General features: G+C 31.4%; 2 protein-coding genes and 1 long non-coding RNA gene across 3 annotated transcripts in view; 1 reads left to right on the top strand and 2 right to left on the bottom strand.

Moving 5' to 3' along the window:
* Window positions 1-11,095, bottom strand: part of LOC149893660 (uncharacterized) — a 148,964-nt gene extending 137,869 nt beyond the window's left edge. Inside the window, exon 1 of the long non-coding RNA XR_016453828.1 lies at window positions 10,779-11,095. This is a non-coding gene — a long non-coding RNA (uncharacterized LOC149893660). The remainder of the gene's footprint in view (window positions 1-10,778) is intronic.
* Window positions 1-19,978, bottom strand: part of LOC149893658 (uncharacterized) — a 111,326-nt gene extending 91,348 nt beyond the window's left edge. Inside the window, exons 1-3 of the mRNA XM_090091534.1 lie at window positions 19,625-19,978; window positions 18,686-18,942; window positions 18,014-18,543 (exon numbers count right to left, since the gene is read on the bottom strand). The gene's annotated coding sequence lies outside the window, so the exon portion shown is untranslated. The remainder of the gene's footprint in view (window positions 1-18,013; window positions 18,544-18,685; window positions 18,943-19,624) is intronic.
* On the top strand, window positions 11,262-17,140 carry LOC149893659 (zinc finger BED domain-containing protein 4-like). Its single transcript, XM_090072383.1, has 2 exons — window positions 11,262-12,541; window positions 17,011-17,140. Exons 1-2 carry the CDS (start codon window positions 11,262-11,264, stop codon window positions 17,138-17,140), a joined length of 1,410 nt encoding a protein of 469 aa, XP_089928509.1.
* Window positions 19,979-22,696: the final 2,718 nt, after the last annotated feature.

Genomic DNA, 22,696 nt, shown 5'->3' with positions numbered 1-22,696 from the left:
TTAAACCAAACAAGCTATGACAAAAAAACATGCTCAAAGCTTGATCACGGAACCAAAAAAATTGAAACCAAAACCAAATTTGACAAGAGTGAGGCTTCGAGAAATCCTTTTTCTTATAAAATGGAACTGAAAAGATATACCGATTGGAGAACTTATTTTCACAGCAATCTCTCGGACATTTGCTACATCGACATAAAATATTCAGAAAAGATGGCGTTTCCAGAAAAATTAATTTGCAATGATGCTTGAACAAAAAACCAAAAGCCGTTCGAAAGCTCTTCAAAACATTTTAAGCCGCATCGAGAGAGAATTCAGAGATCACGTTTTTCTGTAAATCTACAATGGCAGTGATTTTTTTAGTTCTTCGTTCCAAGAATGGTGCGATGAAAACCAAATTACTCATTTTTCGAGAAACACCGGACATGCCAATTGATCTGAAAAAGCTATTTGCACTTAGAAAACACTCCTCAGGCGTTTGCGAATGAGCGAGCAACTCATCTCTTATTACACTATAACCTATATCTCGACAATTTGCAAAACGTCATCAATTCCACTTCTTGCAGCGGTGTCACGCCCGATCAGTTGCACAAAAACAGCAACGAAACCAACGTTTTGAGAATCAATTATCGAATAGCCGCTCAGAAAAAAGAAAAGCCCAACGGAAATACAAAAACTTCGGATGAATCAAAAACGAAAGAAGAAACTGTTGAAACCTTTGCCGTTGCATATGCTACATGAGACATACACACATATATATATATATATATATATATATATATATATATATATATATATATATATATATATATATATATATATATATATATATATATATATATACATACATACATATACCGTTGTATATGAGACAATGCATGAAGCAGGATCAAAACATATTCAACAAAGCCTCCACCCAAGCTGAATCCTTTTGGAACAAAGACGAGGTTTAAAAATCTGTCAAAGTCGTTGCAACAATAGATCAAGTCAACTTTTACGCCCCCACGCATCGCCACTTTGTCGAACATACCGTCACCGTCGACCGAAAAGTCGCAGTTTGCAGAAAAGGTTTGCATCTCGTCAATTAAAGGAATGAAAAACCTTATTTTGGCAGTTTTGAGATTTACGAGAAGACTATTTTATTCACGAGACGCTTTGAAAATAATTCACAAAAAAAAATAAAAATGAAAAAAAGAAATTGAGCAGAAGAGTTTTCACTAATTGAGGCGTTGGGGACTTCTTTTTTTTTAATCCCGGTGGAAACAGTGACAGAACTTACATGACAGAATATTGAGGGGCTAAAAAGAAAAGAAAAAAATACATCAAATCATCCACTTAGCCACAGACAACGAATTAAAAAAACGCGGGGGTATTACACGTTTTAACCCTTGTCTGCAGACCCTGTTGGGAATATGCATTTAAAAAAAACTCAAAGTTGCATCTTGTTTAAAATGGAATATATTTATACTTAAAATAATTAACAACTCCATAATTACAAAAATCTTTTTCGTCGCATTGTTATCGCATCACTTTAATGTTTTCGTAGCAACTCGCTAATACCCATTTTGTAAACGCTTGTCATAATCAGTTGAATCTTTTGTTTATTTCATTATCGGCATATCTTGATTTTGTTTTTCGTTTACAAAATATTAGTGTTTTGAATTCCTTTTTTTTTTCTCAGGAAGCTTTTTTTTCCGTTTCATTTTTTTTTTTTTCAGTTTTCGTGAATATGCGGGAACGGAAGACGTGACTCAAATATCAACATCGTCAGTGTCATTATCACTATCTTCATCGTAAATGTTTTTTTTCTTTCAAAGAAAGAGAAATTATAAAATCCATGTTTTTCCTCTTTTCAAAAGATAAATTTTGTTTGGTTTCACTTTCGAAATTGCTTTTTTTTTTAAAAAATAAAAAACTCATAAAACAAATAAAAGCTCCATATACTAATTTAAATAAAAAATTAAAACAAGTAAAACCGCTTAAAGTTTTGAAAAAAAAAATCTCAACATTCAACTTTGTCCTGTCTTTATTTCGTTTTTACACCGCTCATTTTTTTTTCTTTTTTCAATGTTTATATTTCATTTTTTTCTTCCACTAAAGAAAATGGCGACATATTAAAGATTGGATGCGTATTTTAGTTCTGAACCACCATTCAATTTTTATTACTTGAGTGTTTTTCCTTTAATTAAAATAAATCACGGTTCGATTTTAAATGTTTGTCAATACGATTTAAAGCAAACGTATGTTTTTTCATTTACAACAGTGATTCGTCATATAAAGAAGGAAAACACCGACGATTGTTGATGCGAATCACAAAAGTATACTTGTTTTGCTTCAATTGCTTTGGTAGTAAAAGTTTCAGAAAGCAAATACCTTTGTCCTTTTCGACTTACAGCGTCATCTTCGAAAATGCCGTCTTGATCAACTCAAATGAGTTTGTCAAAACGATATCTCTCAACTACAACGAAGTAATATCAAGGTACAAGGTTTAAAGCAAACGTCAACCGATACACTCACTTTTAATACTTTTCAAATTTTCTCAAACACTACTCCATTGAAAACAATATTTAAAACGTTATGGTGTCTTACAACCACTTACCTTATCAAAACCCAAACACCGTATTGTGTGGACGTTGGTGAGTCTTTTCGCATTTCATCAACATCTTCTCAAAATACAAAACCGAATTTCATTTGTCTCAGTTCAAGCAAATCCAATCGACTAACTTTTCGAGAAAACATTTTTTGCGATCAATGGTACGATTTTGACAAAAACCAATTTTCAAAATTTTACAAACCTTAAGCAAAAAAAACGTTTTTAATAGACTTGCAGAGGGAAAATCAACAAATCGAAGACAAAGACAAACTTTCCAACGCTTTTGTTTACGATGTGAAAGAAATATTAAAAAACGAAATGAACATTTTGAAAAACAACAACACGAATGACCTGCTTCGTCATTTTTATTTGTTAAGAACGCAAGAAAGTTTGAAAAACATAATGTTCTTACATAAAAACGAATAAGCAAATTACCTGTTTATTGGTTAAACGATTCAGTCAACACCTTAAAAGAAAACGAAAAATTGTTTTCCTTTAAAAGACGTTTGATCGAGATTTCAAGGGAGCACAAAGTAAGAGAAGAAGATCAACAGCTATAAAGTTTTTTAAAATGAAAATTTATTTCAAATAACGTTTCTAATAGACTAAAAGTTTTTTGTAAACTTTATTGAATCCATTCTTGTTTACGCTTTTCGGGTCTTTTGCATACTACGGTTCACAATGGGCATGCTCGAATTTGTCCTTCCACGTTTGCCGCTTCCACATTTTCCAGCGTGCTGCACAACAATTTCTTTTTTTTCTTTTCTTTTTCTTTCTTTTTTTATTTACTTTTTACATAGCTTTCACCTTCACCGTTCTTCATTTTGATTTTTCTCTTTCTCGCTTTTTCCACTTCCTCATTTCTTCTGTCACATAGTTCTTTTTCTTACTTTTAGCCGTTCCAGTTTTTCCTTCAACTCTTCAAATCATTCATTCATTCGTTTTTTACCATCCTCATTCCCAAGCTGTCTTCAAATACGCTTTGATGTGAGTCATTTTTCACTTTTTTTAAACAATTTCCTCCAACTAGAACATTAAATTCAGGAATTGTTTTCTTGCGTTTCTTTTGACCAAGCCATGTGCAAAACAAAAGTTGATTTTAAAAAAACGAGGTCCACTGAATCATAAATATGGGATCGATTGGATTCTGACAGAACAATTTTTCGTTTTTAGAGTTTAAAAACGTACATCTGAATTTAGAAAAATCAAGGGTGTCTCTCACCACAAAATAACGCGTTTAACATTCCAATAGAGGTAAGTGGTTAGTCTAAAACGAAACGTTTACTCTATTTTTGTATTTCGTGGAATAGCTATTCAATTTGAAAGATGCGACCACGTGTTTCACTTTCAAGTTGTTCAAATACACATTTTCAACCATCTCAGGAGTCACTTGAACTCAACAATCTTCTTTGGGGAAGGGGGGGGGGGAGAAAGTTTTCAGCTATGGAAGGAAATGAAAATCTGTATTTAAATCTTCACAAAAAAAACACGTCCGCATTTGAAACGCGAGCAGTAATTAGAATTATACTCACATCACCGCTTTTTTTTGCTTTATTTAGAGGTTTGATGCAAATAGAAAAGAAAGAGGTGAACTTCCATCGATTGGGATGTATAAAGTCTAAAACGCTCTGTTCTCTCGAATTATTGACATCTCCGTAGAAAATAAAAATGGCAAGTTGTGATATTAGATAGGGTGATTTTCGATAGGGTTTCTTAAAAAATACTTTCCGTTTTCAAACTTTTCGTACCCTTGCTTGGCGAAACTGTGTAAGTTGTCGTAAGCGCTGATGTTCAGATTGTATTGAGTATGGTGATATTGCTAAATACTATTATTATGAATATTACTAAACTATTTCCTCAAAAAGAGGTTTTTTGACTGGCACCAAGCTCGGCTTCGGAAAAAAAAAATGATTCAAAGAATTAAACTGCTTCATGTTGAATTTATCGGGTTCTGGTTCGCTCATTTTGCGAGAGTCTTTCGAAAAAGGAATTTGATCGTACCAAAATAGAATTGTTTTGTCTCAATCCTTGCATTTGAAAATTGTCGTTAATTTCGCTCCGCAAATTGTTCCACCTCAGCCATTTTGTTCCGTAGTTCAAGTTGGTCCCAATCAAATATTGGTCGTTCATCAACATTGCAATTCTATGGCAAATGCTAGGTTTTTTCCAATTTTATTTTCTAAAACCAAACACTTTCACGTCTCATTCGTTTGCCACAATCACCTTTTCGGTGATCCAATCCAATATTACAGGTTCGTCGTTGAAACCAGTGCGTGAAGAAGGTAAATTGATTTGTTTTTAAAATAATTTGTTACCTTTTGAATCAAGGGATCGATTTTTTTTGTTTTTTTCTTTTTCTGTCTGCGACATATTAGCCGGAATCATTATGGACTGCAAGTGAATGATGGAATCTTTTTTTAAAAGTATTTCGTCCCACGCTGCTTCTGAAATCAACAAATGGTAAAGAAAATTTGTCGACAACATTGAAATGGTCTTTCGTGAAAGAACAATCCCCACGAGTTTCCGAGTTATAAAATGTGTCGGTTTGTTAAGCGAATTATCCAACACTTCTTCTCCCAGCGTTTTTAAAAATCTTTTTTTTTATTTTTTCGTTTCTAAGTATAAATACAAAAAAATCATTTGCTATTTACTTTGTCACTTTACTTTTATGACATTTTAACACGTTTTTTCTTAGCAAATGATAAAATAAAGCAATAATTAATGACGAATATTGGAGAAATTTACAAAGAAAAATGTCAAGCTCACAGGAAAAAACGCAAAAAGAGATGACAAATTATGTCCAAAAAGGAAAAAGAAAAAAAAGACAATATATCGAAGCGTGCAGTAAAGGCAGGGAAAGTCGAAGCAACAGAGGAAAAAAAAAAAAGAACACAAATATATCACTCGAGCAAATAGAAAAAGAAAAAATAAGAAAAGAAAAACAATTACAACATGAAAGAAACATAAAACACAAAAGAAAAGAATGTGAAGAATGCTTACTTTGCACCCGCTAAAAGTGCATCAAAGAACCTGTTTCAAATTATCTGACTGGTTGCTATTTTTAGATTTATTGGCACGAGCTCGTTTCTAATAGGTCAATTTTATTTTGTTTTATTTGTTTACTTTTCTCTGCAATCTGATTGGTTTATTTTTGTCTGTTCTGCAAAAAAAAAGCTTTTGTTTACTTAAGGGCCGTCGATTTTGGAAGGGTATAAATACTTGCGAAAATAAAAAAAGCTGTGTTCAAGAAAGCTCCAGAGGTAAACGGATGCGGAGACTTTTCCCGAATTTTCAATGTACTACATTTACATCGCCGCGAAGAACTGGTTAGCGGCTTTTTCTTATTTTTGTATTTTAATTTTTGTCCTTTTCCAAAATATGCGGTTTGCGACTGGGAAGGCGTATTTTTTGCGCATTTTAAACGATGTCTTGCTAATTTATGATAAGTTTTTATAGTGTTATTGAATTATATATTTTTTGTGTGTTTTTCGACTTTTAAATGGTTGCTGCTTGAGGTTTTTCATTTCAGCTCAATTCTGCTAACCAAGGGTTCAGTAAGTGTTTTTTCATTTTGTTAACTTTTATTTTTTGAACGGGTTTTTGCTGTTTTTTGAACGGTTTGTTTGTTGGTTTAGAATGTTTTTTTTTGTGTTTGCTTTTTTCCACATAATGGTTTCTACTTCGGATGTTTTTCATTTCAGCTCTGCTCTGCTTCAAAAAACTTTATGACAAAGTATAAGAAAAGATCATTCCGCACCTTCTTCCCAATGGTTGATTGAAGCAATGTGACCGATGACAACGAGGCTGTTTGCGAGGCTGTGCTCGCACAGCTCAGCAAATAGGCGATGACATCAGTGATCTAATGATTTCAGTCAACCAATGGGAAAGTGGTGCGCAAGGATCATTTCTTACTCTGTATACACATCACCACGTGTCGATGTTAGAATTAACAGCAAAATAGGGCGTCAAAAAAGCATATGTAAAGTAAAAATAAACACCATTTACAGAACATTCACGCATATCCACATCCATACACAAAATCGAAACCCAAAACAATTCGCAAAAACCCTATCAAATGAAAACCATAAAAGAATACATTTTAGAAAAAAAACAATAGAAGTCAGAAATATAATATTCGGGTGGCTGGATTTCCTTAATAGAGAGAATTTCACGGGAATGAAAGAGGTCATATATTATATTTAAAATGAAGAGTTGTTAGTCTTTTTAGACAAACAGGAGCGAAATATTTGAAAATATTTGCATTGAATAGAGTTGACTAAACTCATGGTATAAATCAACAAATGATGGGAAACTAAACATAGGTATCACTAATGTTTGTTCTTCTAATGATAATATTACAGTATCTGATAAAGGAGATGAAGGTACCCAAAGTCTTTTAGAAATTAGTTATGATAAAGAAGCTAGATGATTAAGTTTAAACTGCTGAAGGGTATGAAAAGTATTCGGAGATTAAATGAACAAGAAATGTACTTTAATGAAAAAATATTGAAAAAGATGTCACAATTCCTACATCAAGTAAAATTTCATAAAGAAATAACAAGCAAAAACTTTTTTGAAATGAATCCAAAGCAATTGATAAAGGTATAATAAACGCTATATTCCTTTTGATCCAAATGGGTTTCTGGATAAATTTGATTGCTAATGGTTAGTAAAATAGCTGTTAATACAGGAGTAATTATTTGTTAGCCTGCTACAATAGATAGAAGTGGTAGATAAACTGCATCTAAAACATTAACATCCAAGTAACAACCTACATTGGAATAAAAAACTGGAATACCAAAGAATAAATCTTTAAGCAATGAAAAGCTGATGGACTTAAAAACATGTTTAAAACAAAGTAATGCAAAGATTAGTGCGTAAGCTGAATTGGTCCATTCGATCGAAAAGAGGACCTACACTAAAAGCTGTGCTTATAAAATTTTGTTTATAACCTAATGAAAACACTTTTCTAGCATATATTAAAAAAAAGTTTTGTCTTTTTGAATTTAAAAAGTTCAGTACTTGTCTTTTAGTCATAAATAATTCTAAACTGAGCTAAAAAGGTTGAGAGTTGTCAAAAGTTATTAATACAGATAATGGAAACTAGAATATTGTTGTCTGAACTTTCTGGCGATAATTATGTTAATTCTGATAATGATAATTATGCTAATACTGATATATTATGATAATGCTTCTATTGCAAACAATTGCTTAATCTAACTTCTGCTATGCTTAAATATACTGATGACTTTTCTAAGTCCCATAGATTGAATCAGGAATTGATCAAAGATACCTCAAAAGCTATACCATAACCGATATTATTAATTTTGCTGTAAGACGAGCCTTTATTACTGAAGGTCCAGGTCCAAAGAGTGCAATTAGCTTGAAAGTACGATTACATTATTTCTTTGGAATCTGTAATGGTTATTATTACATACAATTACACTGTGTAATGGTTATCATTATATACAATTACACTTACAAAAATGTCTGATGATTGTGAAATACAATGAAGAAACTGCTGGAAAAGAAACAATAGATAGAATACAGCAGTGGAAGCCACAAGCTACAACTTCATTAGAAGAAAAATTAATATTTTTGAAAACAATAGTCAATAGTGTATAGAATTAGACAGTATGACCAGTTAAACAGTAATAAGTGCGAGTATCATCATACTTTAATTGAAGACTCTCTGTAAAGTCATCACCAAAGATACCTAGATTTATTTTGATCCCAAATGGATAAAGATAATGATCAGCTTCAGACTCCTGCTATTTTTGATAATGTGGCAAACGTTTACGTCACATGGATATCAATTAGATATCCTGCTGCTGTCTATGATATTTATTTTTCTCAACAAAGAACTAGACGTCTTTATAAACACTCTATTTTAATTAGATTAATGTTTTACAAAATGAATGAACTTTTATCAAATCCAGACATTACACTATCTGATTTAATAACCCTTTTTCTCCATTTTTGTGCTCCATGTAGTCATCTGTGTAGCCAGAAAATGAATGTAGTCAACTGACTATTATGTGAGGTGCAACTTTTCACCAAATGTTCGAGCAATTACACAAATCTTTGTTGATGTTATATTTGATAGACTTGTAAAATATTGGTGTGATGAAGAGAAAATTAGATTAAGGTACATGCGCTAAGCACCATTTTGCGAATCACCAGTATGAGTTTTTTCGTTGAAAAACCTAGTTAATTAAACGTAATGTGTGAGACCGTTTTTAATGTTTGTCTGTATGATGATGGTAAGGGATAAGAGATAGGGAGGTGTGGGTTCTTGGTTTATTTGGAAGTGTATATGGAGGTTGGGATAGAGGTTGATGGCATGTACTTGTTAGGAAAGAGAAGGGTTGGGTATAGTTTGGTTAAGAATTGTCAAGGTTTAATCTCTTAGGGATTGGGATTGTGTTTACCGTCCTCAGTATATTCTATTATACAGCATAACTTAATAAATGTTCTATTTTATTGCTTTTATTAGCACCCTTTTATTCATTACGTTTTTGAATTACAAATAATACTCTCTTAGTCTACTTGCATTGTTCGATACTGTTTTTATCAATTACTCCTCTCTTTGTTCTTCTTTATCTATACGAATATCTCTTTTTTGTTTAAAACCTCTGGTAATTCTTCTTTGTTCGATATTTCTTCTGATTTCTATATAATTCTTTACTTCTTCCGATTATCAAAAACTTCTTCTTTTTCTCTTTTGTTCACTTATAAAACTGCTTGTTCGTCAAGGTATTTTTCAATGACCAAAATTCTCTCTCTTTTAAAATTCTTCTTAAAAACTTTTTTGAAAACTCTCTCTTACTTTTTTTAAAAAATACGTCATCTCTCTCTCGTAAAGCACTTTTTTTTTGAGCATTTGGTTGTTTTCTGTTCGATGCCTAATAATCATTTATTTACATGGGAGGTTGTTGAGTCTTCGTGCTTACGTGTTTTATGACTTACGTCGTTAAGTCTTCTTCGTGTTTAGGTCTTTCACGTCATTTTAACTACTTTTCTTTCCGTTTTATCATATTCTTATGTGATAGTTTGATGAATAATCGAGTATAAGTCTTCTCCCTGTCGTTGTTTTTAACCTTTCTTTTCTTGGCTTTATCGTTTAAGAGTCTTCCCGTTTACATCTTTTCCTATTTGTTTTGTTTTTTTTTTAACTTTTTTTCTTTTCGCTTAAAGTTCATTTAAATGACAGGTTGAATAAGTCTCCGAGTGTACGTCTTTTCTTAGTTGTTGTATTTAACTTATATCTTTTCGCTTTATCATTTATTTATAAGAAGAGTTGACTAGTCATCTTTTATAAGTTTTTTCCGATCTTTGTTATTAATTTAATTCTCCCAAAATTATCAACAAACTTAGATATATTACTTTTCACTGATTCGTATCTCAATAAACACTTTTATTTACAGTGGTACGGAAAGAGGTATAACTAGAAGAGTTAAAGAGGATATTTGGAGATAACAAGATCAAACGTTGGTTATTTTTTTTTAAAAAAAAATAGACTTGCTTAGGGTTAAAATCTTTTATAACTTTAACGAAAATAAATCTGATGATCAAGAAATTCCATTGACTCAAAATCTTATGGAAGGTTCAGCGAAGCAAGAAAAAATCCAAGATCATTCTTATTGAAATCTGTTGAAACTGGAGGTGAAATTATATTTCCTAGCTTGCACAAAGCTTCTCACTTTATCGGTAAAGGATCTAAAGTGATATTGTATTGGGATAGTTAGTGAACGGAAACTTTCGGCTTCGGCCGAAATTTCGGCCGAAGTTTTGGCCGAAGCCGAAGCCGAAATTTCTGCGTCAGCAATTTTTTACTTTTCCTGTTTCGGCCGAAATTTCGGTTCAAACCACAACCGAAATGAACCGAAACTTTTATAAGATTTTTTTTAAAAGTCTAGATAACTTTTTTTTAATTTAGAGTGGGATCATGACGATTTCCTAATTTTAATCGTTTGTTAGTAAATCAATTTTTAATTATAACAATTGTAGAAATTTTAATTGAAGTCACGTTACATAATTGATTCAAGTTACTATTCTCAAATCATTCTTTAAATAAGTTAACATTTAAGTTAAGTAACCAAAATCAATAATTTAATCAAAGTTTCTCAGTGCTAAATTTTACAATGGAAAATAATCGAAAGAAAAGCTATTTGTGGAATCATTTTACCGTAACAGCCAGTGATTCCAAATACGCAGCTTGCAACATCTGCAATTTGAAAATATCTCGTGGATCCCACAATCCAAAACTTCAATCACTTAGCGGACTTTCATCACATTTAAGAAGTCGGCATCCACAGCTTACTCTGAAAAATCTCCTAACTGAAAAAGCAATACTCACAACTACCGACAATCCTGAAAATATACCAACTTCAGATCAGCTTGAGCCTCTTACAATTAAAAAAAGAACAATACCTTTATTTGACATCAGATCAAAACGCCAGAGGACTGAGATGCTGCAATTTACAATGCCTGGCTGGGTTGACAATATCTCAAAAATTGATTCAAATTCCGAAGAAGGTCTTAAGTTTCATAGATCTATATTTGAAACGACTTACAGCCTTGGTCAATTGTGAATAATCCGGGATTTTTATGCCATCATGCAGTTTTTACACCACACTTTGACATTGGAAGTGAGAAATACTACCGAAGCATGCTCAATCCAGCCTATGAAAAGATTAAGCTTGCAACGAAAGTTATCCTTAACGAAAAAAATGCTGAAACTATCTCCATCTCTCTGGACGCTTGGTCATCCTTTCATCATAAGTACTTGGGCATGATGGCACACTTCATTTCAGACAAATGGGAGCGGATCAAGTTCTGCCTGTCATGTTCCAAGTTTGATGAAAAACATACTGCTTCAAACATTTTTCAAAGACTTGAGAATGTTGTGAAAGAGTGGGAGCTAAAGGACAAGATCACATTCTGCTTAAGAGACAATGCTGCAAATATAAAAGCAGCTTTCAAAGAACCACAGTGTGTTTACAAGTCTGCTGGGTGTCTAAATCATTCACTTCAACTAGTGATTAAAAAAGAACTTTTTTCACTCCAGAGTGCTGTAAACTTGATAGAAAAATGTCGAAAGCTTTGTACTCATGCTTCTTTTTCAAATTCCTTCTTTTCTGAGCTTTACAAACAACAAGAGGTTCAAATGAACAATTTTGACAGGCTCGGACTCAAAAATGATGTCCCAACACGCTGGAATTCAACATATTACATGCTTGAAAGAATTCTGTACTTGAAATCAGCAATTGCTACCACGCTGCTAATCCGTCCTTCCAGCGGCATTGAGTTCACTGTACAGGATTGGAACCTGTGTGAAAAGCTGGTACACATTTTAGCGATTTTCGATGAAGCCACCAAATTGCTCTCTGGAAAGGATGCTTGCATTAGTGCATGTATTCCAATTGTGACAACTATCCTGAAATCATTCGAAGTTCCCTCTGATGACGAAGAAGTGATTGGCATAAAAAATGCTTTAAAGAAAGCAATGGAGGCACGTTTTTTTGATTTAGAAACCATTGATCATTTTGCAATAGCAACACTTCTTGATCCCAGATACAAGCACCACTTCTTTAGATCCCAAGAAGCCTTTCAAGCTGCAAAAAAACAAGTTCTTTTGGAATTAGACAGTTCCATTTTGAGCCAAAATGAAACTACTCCTGTGATGAAAACTAAGTCTATTGAGAACACTGGGTTTTCTTCAATGATGCAAAATATAATTGCACAGTCACAAAATACAAGGTCCAAAAATCCAACTTCCAAATTAGCAAAGGAAGTTTTAAACGACTACTTAGAAAGCCCAACATCTTCATGCTGTTTAGAGTTTTGGAAAGAGTATGAAGAAAAAACAACATTAAAAGCAAAGTTTGGTTTGGCAAAAATGGCAAAGAGATTCCTTACACCTCCACCAACATCTACCGAAGTTGAAAGGTTGTTTTCAACTGCTGAAGACATTCTTTCAAATGAAAGAAACAGACTTTTGCCAGAAAACATGGAAAAAATTTTATTCTGTAGAGAAAATATTTCAATTGTTAACTTTAATTATTAAAATGTCTTGACATATTCTACTTTTTTTTTTTGACATATTATAGTTTTTATCAAATTATCTTACATGGTGATTGCTTAGATATACGTAAAATAGTTTTTTTTGCTTTAATTCGGTGATCATAAAAGGTTCAGGGACTTTTAACATTTTTTTTCAAATTTCGGCTGTTTCGGTTTCCGCTTCGGCCGAAATTTCGGCCGAAATTTCAATTTCGGCTTCGGCTACGGCTTTACTGAACCGAAATTTCGGTACTTTCGGTTTCGGCTCAAATTTCGGTTTCGGTCGATCACTAGGGATAGTCAAAAAACACTTAAAAATTTCATTTGATCTTTGAAATTAATCTTTATCTATGGCAAAAAGCACTGGTAAATTACAAAGCCGTTTTTTAAGAATAATTTTACATTATCTGTATTAAGTTAAAATAATACCTGCATAGAAAATAAATCGTAAAAGAAGTACAAAGTGTTGAAAAGAACTTAGACCTAACTGGTTTTTAAAAACAAAGAAAGGCTGAGTTGATTAAATTCATAGCTGATTGTTGTACAAACCTATTAGTTTTTACGCGGAAGCAATTAAATAAAGTGTAAATTGAATTAGTTTTCCCTGAAAACCTGTAAATTTAGTTTGAGTGGTTTTTGATGAACATATTTGAGATATTTTCGGTAAGTTTAAAATGAATGCAAAACTTATGTAGAGGATAGTTTTTTTTGAGTAAAGAAGATTTACACATGCAACGCTGTGTTCTCTGTGAGAAAGCTACAAGCCAACCGAGCGCGATGGAATCATCTAGAAATTCTCTGAAATCTCCAAAAAATAAAATGGTACGTCGGATGACGCAACTTCGTTGCAGCGAACCAAGTATGTAAAATGTTTGCCAAGCGTAAGAAAGAACGATGAGGAACAAGTGCACGTAATTTTAGTGGATTTCAAACACTTCACGTGTCTGGCGAGGTGGCTAGACAAGGCAGTACGAAAGGCGTTTGGGTCGACGAGTGAGACAATTGAGGTGATTTTGTCTAAAGAAAGGATTGCTTTGAATTGTGCGAATGCAAAGGAGCTGGATATCACCGCCTTAAATACCTACCGGAACGTTATGAGAACAAAGTCACCAGTAGCTGTGCGCTAGCTCGCTCTCGAATACTCGTGTTTAAAGCACTCTTCTGGTCATTCACTTCAAGGTGGATGGTAGAAGTGAAAGAGCTATTTTTGATTCTTAATATTCCACGATAGAACCACCAAAAAGCCAGCTACCACTAATGGTAGTGGTTCAAGAAAACAAAAAAACAAACTTCGGTCGGTCGCAGAATGGAAAGAAACATATAGGTTCATTGAGGTATTCACGAAAGAATCAGAAGTCTCAAACAAACGTAAATTATTAGAGACAATAAGAAGTGGAATTACCTCAGACAAATAAAATGTTGTTGTCTGGAATGTGGTTAGTTGATGTTGATAAGAAAGAAAAAAGTATGAAAAATATTGATATTTAAAAATAACCTACAATTACTGAAAAAACTGAATAAAACGGTATACGAAAAGCAAAGCAAACAAAAGCAGAATTTAAGAATATTTCCAACCATAAGAGAAAAATCTGCTTTGAAAAATTGCGCAAATGTTTTTATTGATGTTGATGTAGTGCTACAACTTAATGGTGAAATGAAAATGATGTTCATTCTTTTTTGGAATCTGTAAGAACAACAATAAAACGTTGTCTGGCGAATAACACAAAAACCAAAAGTGAAAGTGATTTTAAAATGTATAACGAAAAAACCAAATGAATGTCTGGTGAATATAACTATTTTGAAACAGATGCTAAGTTTTCATTTTAAGATAAAAGTTTAAAAGCTACAGATTTACATGACTTGTATGATTTTGATAAAACTAGTATTAAGATGATACCATGAGTCATCATTTTATTTAGAGTTTTACAAGCTTTATTAGAAATGGTAGTTGTTAGTCAATTCTTAATATTCACACTGTTATATATGAACCATTCCTTTTATGAAGTCAAATAAGGTAGCTTATTATTAACAGTTCCTAAATTATTGAGAGCAAATTATCCTGAAAATCACAATGATGAACAAATTGATACTAAGCTAAAATTCCATGAGAATGATTTTGATGAAACTGGTATTAAGTATTCTACAAATTTTAGTTTTATAGACAAATGTTAAAAAGAAAAATCCAAATATATCAACTTATTTGATTAAGAAAAATGCGTAGGCGAGCTTAGAAAAAGTAAAAAAAAATGGTGCTGAACTAGTCTCAGAAGAAGCTGACTCGGACATTTCCCCGAAAAATAACTAATGTCTAAATATTGAAATGAGTAAGTTGTTATTATCAAAAATATCAAATAAATCCATTCCATACAAGAGATTTGTTACCAAAAGCGCGGAAAACGTTTGAAATAAAAACTTCTAAAGAATATCATTTTTTTACAATCAGGTAGTTAATTTACTCTGCGGTGATATTTTTGAGAATTTTAAAGATAGGTGAAGTTAAACGTGTGGTTGGGATCCTGCATGGTATAACACTGCTCTCCGAATGTCAATGCTTCTAAAAAATATGCCAAAGCTAATAACAAGTACATGGGAAATAAATAAATAAATAATGAACCTCCAAAGTTTATAGCCTATCTAGATGCGGAAGAATGATCACCTAATGTGTATAGGTTATTATCAGGCATTAAAACAACGCTTACGTTTTACTGTCGAAAAAAGTCATAGAGCAATAACATTTAAGGAAAATCAATTGCTAAAGATATTTATAGTTTTTAATGAAAAGTTAATGGCAAATGCCAACAAAGATTTTGAAAAAGATTTCTTCATGCTCATGAATAATGGTGATTTTTGAAAAACCATGAAAAACATTAGAAATATGCAAGTTATTGAAATACTTAGTTATGTAAGCGTAGAAACTAGATGCAGAGCCAAACTTTAAACATAGTAATATAATTGCTTATAAACAAGTCACTGAACAAGTGAAAAAAAAAGCTATTATATAATAAACCAACATATCTAGATCTTTGTGATCTTGACTTGAGGAAGACGTTAATGTTTAGGTTTCAATACAATTAAATAAAGAGTTAACATTGAGCAAAAGTAGAGCAAATGAGATATTTGTAAGAAATTATTTGAGGATAATAAATTTATAATTAACAATAAGTAATTTGTAAATCATTTGCCATGGTACCTTCTGTGTTAGTAATTTGTTAATCACGAGCCATGGTACCTTTGGTGCTTGTTTGTCTCAATTGGCAGATGCAATATTAGCTTCGTGAAAAAAAAATAGATCAACATAAAAGTTATTACTAATGGTGTGGATGAAATATGAGCTTCTGATTTCATTGATATGCAAACATTCTCCAAACTTATCAAAGATATAAAATACTTGCCAGCAGTTATTGATGTTTTTTCTAATAACAACTACTTAGTTCCTCTAAAAGATAAAGTTGGTAAGACTGTTGCCAAAGCTTTTAAAACTTTATTCATTAAAAAAAAGTAAAACTTGGGTTGGTACAGGTTAAGAATTTTACAATAAAAGTTTACAAAATCTATTGGAACTTCACTTTACAGAAAATGAATAAAAGTTGAGTGTAGTAGAAAAATGGACTCGTACAATGAAAGCAAATATAAGGAAATACATTATTTCCAATTCAACTCATAAACGTTTTAAATGATCTAGTTAAAGACTATAGTACTATTCATTCTTTGATAAAGATGACAGCTGTTTAAACTGGCATTATGAAAAATGAAAATAAAGTGTGGAAAAGTCGAATCCCAGAAAAATTTGACATATCAGAACGAAAACCCTAACCAAAAGATTCATTAAATGACAAAGTTAAAATAAGCAAGAAAAGAGCCCATTTTCGAAAACGGCTGCGCCTCAAGATGTACAGAAAAAGTATTCACATTTTCTGCAGATTAAAAAACAATTCCAGACACATATAAGATTAAAAATTACAATGAAGAAGAAATAATTGGAGCATTTTATGAAAAAGAATTACTAATAAGCAGATCTAGATAATTATATAATAGAAAAGATCTGAAAGAAAGTTAAAAATAGTCTTCAGTATAATTGATTTGCTACCCATTCATTTATCATTCAGGTCATGTAATAGGTTATTAAGATTAATTTTAGATTCCACGCTAATCTAATTTGTTAAAGTTATTAGATTTCGAAAAATGTTATTAGTTGTTCAGTTTTGATTTAGACCAAAAATTTTTTTTTTTTTTTTCAATTTTTACAAATTGTTGATTGTAAATTTTTTTAAGACTTTTTCATTTTTTAAAGGTATTTTAGTTTTTAAAATAGTTGAATTTTTACCATTTGTTAATGATTTCTATTTGGTTTGTAGAAAACTTATGAATGAGTTGCTGGCACACTTCATTCAATTGGTTAAAAATAACCATGTGTTCCTAGACTGGGATTGGTTTCAAAATGACTTTCTTAATGAATTTTCTATATTTTTTCACCGCAATCTTTAACTATAGCTAAACGGTGGTCTATAAGATCGATAAAGTCAAAAAGTTTCTCTTAATATGCTTAAAGATATTGTATGAATGTTAAGGTCAATAGATCTAATAAAATTAGTTCCTACTTTATATAAAGAAAGGGCAAAAGAATATTAATTGCTCATAAAAGTTTAGTAAAGTATAAACATAAAATTCATCACCACTCACTTTAAACCCTCTTTTTAAAGAAAACCAAAATTTTTTTTTAATAAATATCCGTTCCCATAACTAACATTCTTCTTAAAATTATAAATTTCAAAAATGAAAAAGTCATCTTTCAGCAATAAAAACTTGAAAGCCTCATGCAAGCTATAGTTCAGTTGCTTTAAGCACTTATGATTTTAATAAATAAGCGAACTCATTCTGACACATTTGGAGCATTTCTGCGACGCAGACTCGTATACTTCATAGTCCCCTGTTAACAATACCTATTGAATTTTTTTTAAACCAAAATAATTTTCCGGCGCAATCAATACCGTGTTACACATAAAAGCAGCTTCAATTCCTACTTTTAACAATTACTGCATGGCAAGTCTCCCTCCAGTAATTTCTTTACAAATTTTTCAACATTAAACACACCCTATCATGACTATCACATAAGTCTTTTGCAAACTAACAATTCGCAATCCAGCATTTAGAATGTGTCTGACTAAAACTCTATCTAAAACGTTCACAAAGAAGAGTTCCAAGCTTTTGAAATAAGTGTTTAATCGCTACTTAGGAATTAAACACAAAAGTATTTATTTCCACAAGCAAAATTTTGCATATAATCTACATCAGAAAGCATTTTCCAGCATTTAGGACTAGTTGTTTTTTATTTACACAACTTACAATCCACTCTTTTGCAGTAATCGTATCTGCATGATGTTCTCCTAAAACTTCTTTTCGCAAAACTTCCACATCTCTAAATAGACTTTCAGCATTATCATATTGCCGTTTTTTATATAAGCACCTAGCAATCCAGCCTTTAACAGTTATTGTATCTGCATGCTTTTCTCCTAAAATATCTTTTCGAATAATTTCTACATCTCTAAATAGTTTTTCAGCATTATCATATTGCCGTTTTTCATATAAACAATTTGCAATCCAATCTTTAGCAGTAATTGTATCTGCATGCTTTTCTCCTAAAACTTCTTTTCGCATAATTTCTACATCTCTAAATAGCTTTTCAGCATTATCATACTGCCGTTTTTCATATAAGCAACTTGCAATCCAGTCTCTAGCAGTTATTGTATCTACATGGTTTTCTCCTAAAACATCTTTTCGCATAATTTCAACATCTCTAAATAGCTTTTCAGCATTATCATATTGCTTTTTTTTATATAAGCACTTAGCAATCCAGTTTTTAGTAGTTACTGTGTGTCGATGTTTTTCTCCTAAATTCTCTTTTTGAATATTTTCTGCATCTCAAAACAGTTTTTCTGCGTAATGGAATTGTGATTTAGCATACTCTTTTTTCGCTCTCTTGAGAGTTATAGTTACTATGTCAGTTTTCCTTTTATCTTCGTATGATCCGACAAATCTCTGGAAATCTGAATTGGAAGTTTCTTTTTTTGATGAAAGATCTTTACGGCTTACAACGCAATTTAAATGGATTCCGGCCTCATTTACTTTTTCTGTAAAATATTTATGCTTTGAATTATGAACAGCCATAATTTCATCTTCTGCCTCCTTGAACCATCCTATTTGTTTATTTATTGCTTTTTTCAAATCCTCGTTGATTGAAACCTGTGCTTCAATGAAACATTCTATGAAGAGCTCGCGATCATTGCGTCCTGTTGAAAACAGAAAATATATACCTTTTTTTTTTTCTTTACTTTCGTCGAAAATTAGTTAACTTAAACAAATATATTCATTACCGAATAAAACCATTTTATAAGTTTCTAAATTTTTATTTATAATTATAAGATAGTATCTTTCAATACTAATATAGAATAAGATTTTAACAATAACAGTGCGACAGCAGCGTTAAAGTCAAAATACGGTAAATTATTTCTTAAAATGAAAATTATGCAAAAACCGAGATATTTTGCTATCATATTTGAATATTTTGTCTATAAAAAAGTTCTTCTATCTATCCTGATTTTAGAAACCTCAGTATATAATTTTGGAATTGAGAGAACATAAACGGAATGTTAATCCAAAACTTTTATTTATTTTTAAATTCCTTCCCTTTTTCAACTATCCCCTATTCTAAATAAAAAACAAAACAAATTTATACATCCAAGAGGTAATGTAAAAAGAACTGTAAAGCAATCTTTTTAAATAGAGAAAACCTAATATTCCAATCTTAGTAATTTTTCCTTAACAAAACTTTAAGACAGTCCCACAAAAAACTACAAATAAAGGTGACTACCGTCGTTAATGTTTTATTTTAGAAGAATTGACAAAATATACATAAACAAATCCTACAATATCAAAAATAAGTTTGCCTATAATAGAAAGAATATGTCTTACCGCAGATGTCTCTGAACAAAAAAGCATGTTGGTGTGACGGTTCCTTTAGTTTGCAAATTAAACTTAAAAAGCTTTTCTCGGTATGGTGTACAAAACCGCTAATAAAAGGTAAGCAGCAGTGAAATCTTTTGTTATTAATAATATCAGAAAAAGAAGCGTTGAACAATAGATGGATAGAAGCGCAAAACCTCATTAAAAAGAAATGGACAAAATGATATTGATGGCTTGCAACCGATTTTTTTACAAGACCAAGTGGTTCAAAGCCGTTCTCATCTAAAATAAGGCCAAGCTCACTATGCGAAAGATTCACTTTTCCTGTATTTAGAAGCGTGAAGGCCACTTTGCAGACATTTAAAATATGTTGCTGATTTGTTTGTATAAAATGCGATATTGGAGCATTTTTTTTTGCAGTCTTGTTGCACGATGCGTAGGAAAATCAGCATCTGCAGTTCGGTCATGGTTTTAACAGACTCAATGTTTAAAGTAAGCAACGTTGAACTGGCTGCTTTTAAATAAAGTGACACAGAGAATAAAGCCGTCTCATTTCGATATAAGCTACATAACTTTTCCAGGTCAGTAATCAGAGTTTTACTCGGTAGTATATCATCTAAAAAACTCTTTGTTCCATTATTGTTAAGACCCATAACTTGCATGCTTGTGGCATCTTTGTAATCTTTAACTGCGCTCCAGAATCTATATGCAACAGCAATATTCCCACTAATAACACACCTGCATGTTTTTGAACAAAAGACATCCATGAGCGCTGTTGTTATAGGAATCGTATTTGAATGTTTTGGATCGATTAAATGTTCAAAGTAATATAACTCATCTAATCCATCCATAATAAATATTGTTGCTTTAAACGAAGAAATTTCATATCCTTTTAGAATGTTTTTGTAAAACTTCTTCACCAGTTGTTTCATGTTTGAAACATTTAGATGCTCGTTCAATTTCTTGAACTCGAAATAAGAAACAAAATTTAAATCTTGCCAAAGTAGTCCATTTGACCAATAAAAAAGCAAACTTTGCAGAAGGTTTGTTTTCCCAACACCTTTAGGTCCTGAAATCATAATCAACTCTGAGTTTTTATCCAGTACCTCCTCATATTTCATTGTTCTGTAACTGTTATGACTTCGACAAAAGTACTCCCATTCATTAAAGTCATCATTAGGAATCGTAATGTCTGCTTTTTCTACTGAAGCAAACTTTAAGTTACTAAAGAGAAGTTCAAGATCTTTTCTTTGACTCTGTCCATGTCGGTTAATTGTCCCGTAAGTGTTTAGGTAATAAGCTTTCAGTAGGTTACTTGCATCTAAATAGAAATATATGAATAAGCACAACTTAAGTGTTTAACTGAATTTTTTGTTTTCTCAAAAAAATCGGAAAATCTGCTTTAACCCTAATCATTCTTTGAATAGGCAGTTCTTTAATTTTAGCACAGGAGTATAACTCTCTGGATAATTGGGAAACAGTTTTGAATTATTACAAAAGTTAACGTAGACTCAGCTAAGTTTTTATTCACTTTCTTATTTAACTTTATTTTTGTTTAAATCTTAAAAACTTGTAGAAGATCCATGGAATACTTTTTAAGAGAGAGGAACATCTAATGATGATCTTAAGTAGTTGTTTCTCGAGTATTTATAGAAAAGCGCTAAATAAAGAGTTGAGAAATTTTGCTTGAATTTCACATCATTGAGATAGTTGCACAAAACATTGGGAGGATAGACTTTAGAGTTACGTTTTTTACGTTTAACTTAGCTTCTATATTCATGTGCCATATGTGAAAACATTGATTGAGAAACAGATGTTTATGCAGCCTTTTAATATCAAATGGCATTAAAAAGTGAGATTAAATAGATTTCTAAGACTATTTTTTAACATTTTTAATAAAAGAGAATGTTGCTGTGGCTAATTATTTAGGGTGTTCAAAAAAAAAAAAATTCAAAAACGCGAATACACAACAAGCTCGAAAACGCGAATACACAATTCGGGGAAATGTAAAAAAAATAACATGAACAAAAAAAAAATCAAAAATATTGAGATTTCCTTGTGCTCAAGCGTCAAAGCCCCCCCTAAAAATGCCCCAAATAGTACCCTCGTAGCAAGGCTTTGAGCCCAAGGTAAATCTTAATATTTTTAATTTTTTTTTTTTTTAATGAGCTTATAATAATCTTTATTTTTTTGAAATTGATGTGTACACGTGATTTTTCTTAATAGTTCCTCAAATTTGAAACGATTTTATGCAAAACAATATGCGAAAATATGCGCATTTAACAATAAAAATGCGCAAAAATTCTTACTTATTTTATTTGTTTATATTCACATTGTTTGGTTTTTTAATTATCAATGTTTTTTTGTTATTTTGTTATTTGATTTGTGTACTTCGTTAGCATTTTTCTTTGGTTCTCACTTAATAAACAATTTTATTAAGTGAGAACTAAAGCCTTGTAAAGAGAAAAAACTGACAATTGTAAATTAACATTAATGTCTATTGCGAAATTCTGCAGAAAACATTTTAGTTTTATCTCAAATTTTGAAATTAGTGAGTGTCATTTCTTTTAAAATAGTTTTAAAAATTATAATGGACAATTTAATAGAAAACACTGGAGAGTCACAAAAAACGAAAGTTTCAAGTGCAAATAAAAGTAAGACACTATTAAAAAGTGACGATGAAAAGCGAAATATAAAATTGAAAAAAAACAAACATTTTATTATTGAGAAAGTGAAACCAGCAATTCCATGTAATGAATTTGTTTTGAGTTTTTTTAATTTTAAATATCTAGTTTAGGATATTAGATTATAGTTTATAATGTGAATTCTTATGACTATTAGATTTCACGTTGTACAAGAGCAAACTCAACCTGAATATTTTTCTTATTAACTTTAGTTATTCAACTGCCAACTGGATTAGATATTTTACAACACATAGCTTTTAATAAGTCGACGCTTTCTAAAACATCAAAAAAGTCAATGATAATTGCATGCTCGGTAAAAAAGACTGAAAATACGAGAGATATGTTGAACTGAATTGTAGGGGTATTCTAAGCAAAATCAAGGGTCCCTGGCTTAAAG

Source organism: Hydra viridissima, unplaced genomic scaffold (genome assembly GCF_058129835.1).
Source record: "Hydra viridissima isolate aposymbiotic clone 2 unplaced genomic scaffold, HvirCarnegie_v1 scaffold_1, whole genome shotgun sequence".
NCBI lineage: Eukaryota > Metazoa > Cnidaria > Hydrozoa > Anthoathecata > Hydridae > Hydra > Hydra viridissima.
This window is presented reverse-complemented; position numbering and strand designations above follow the sequence as displayed.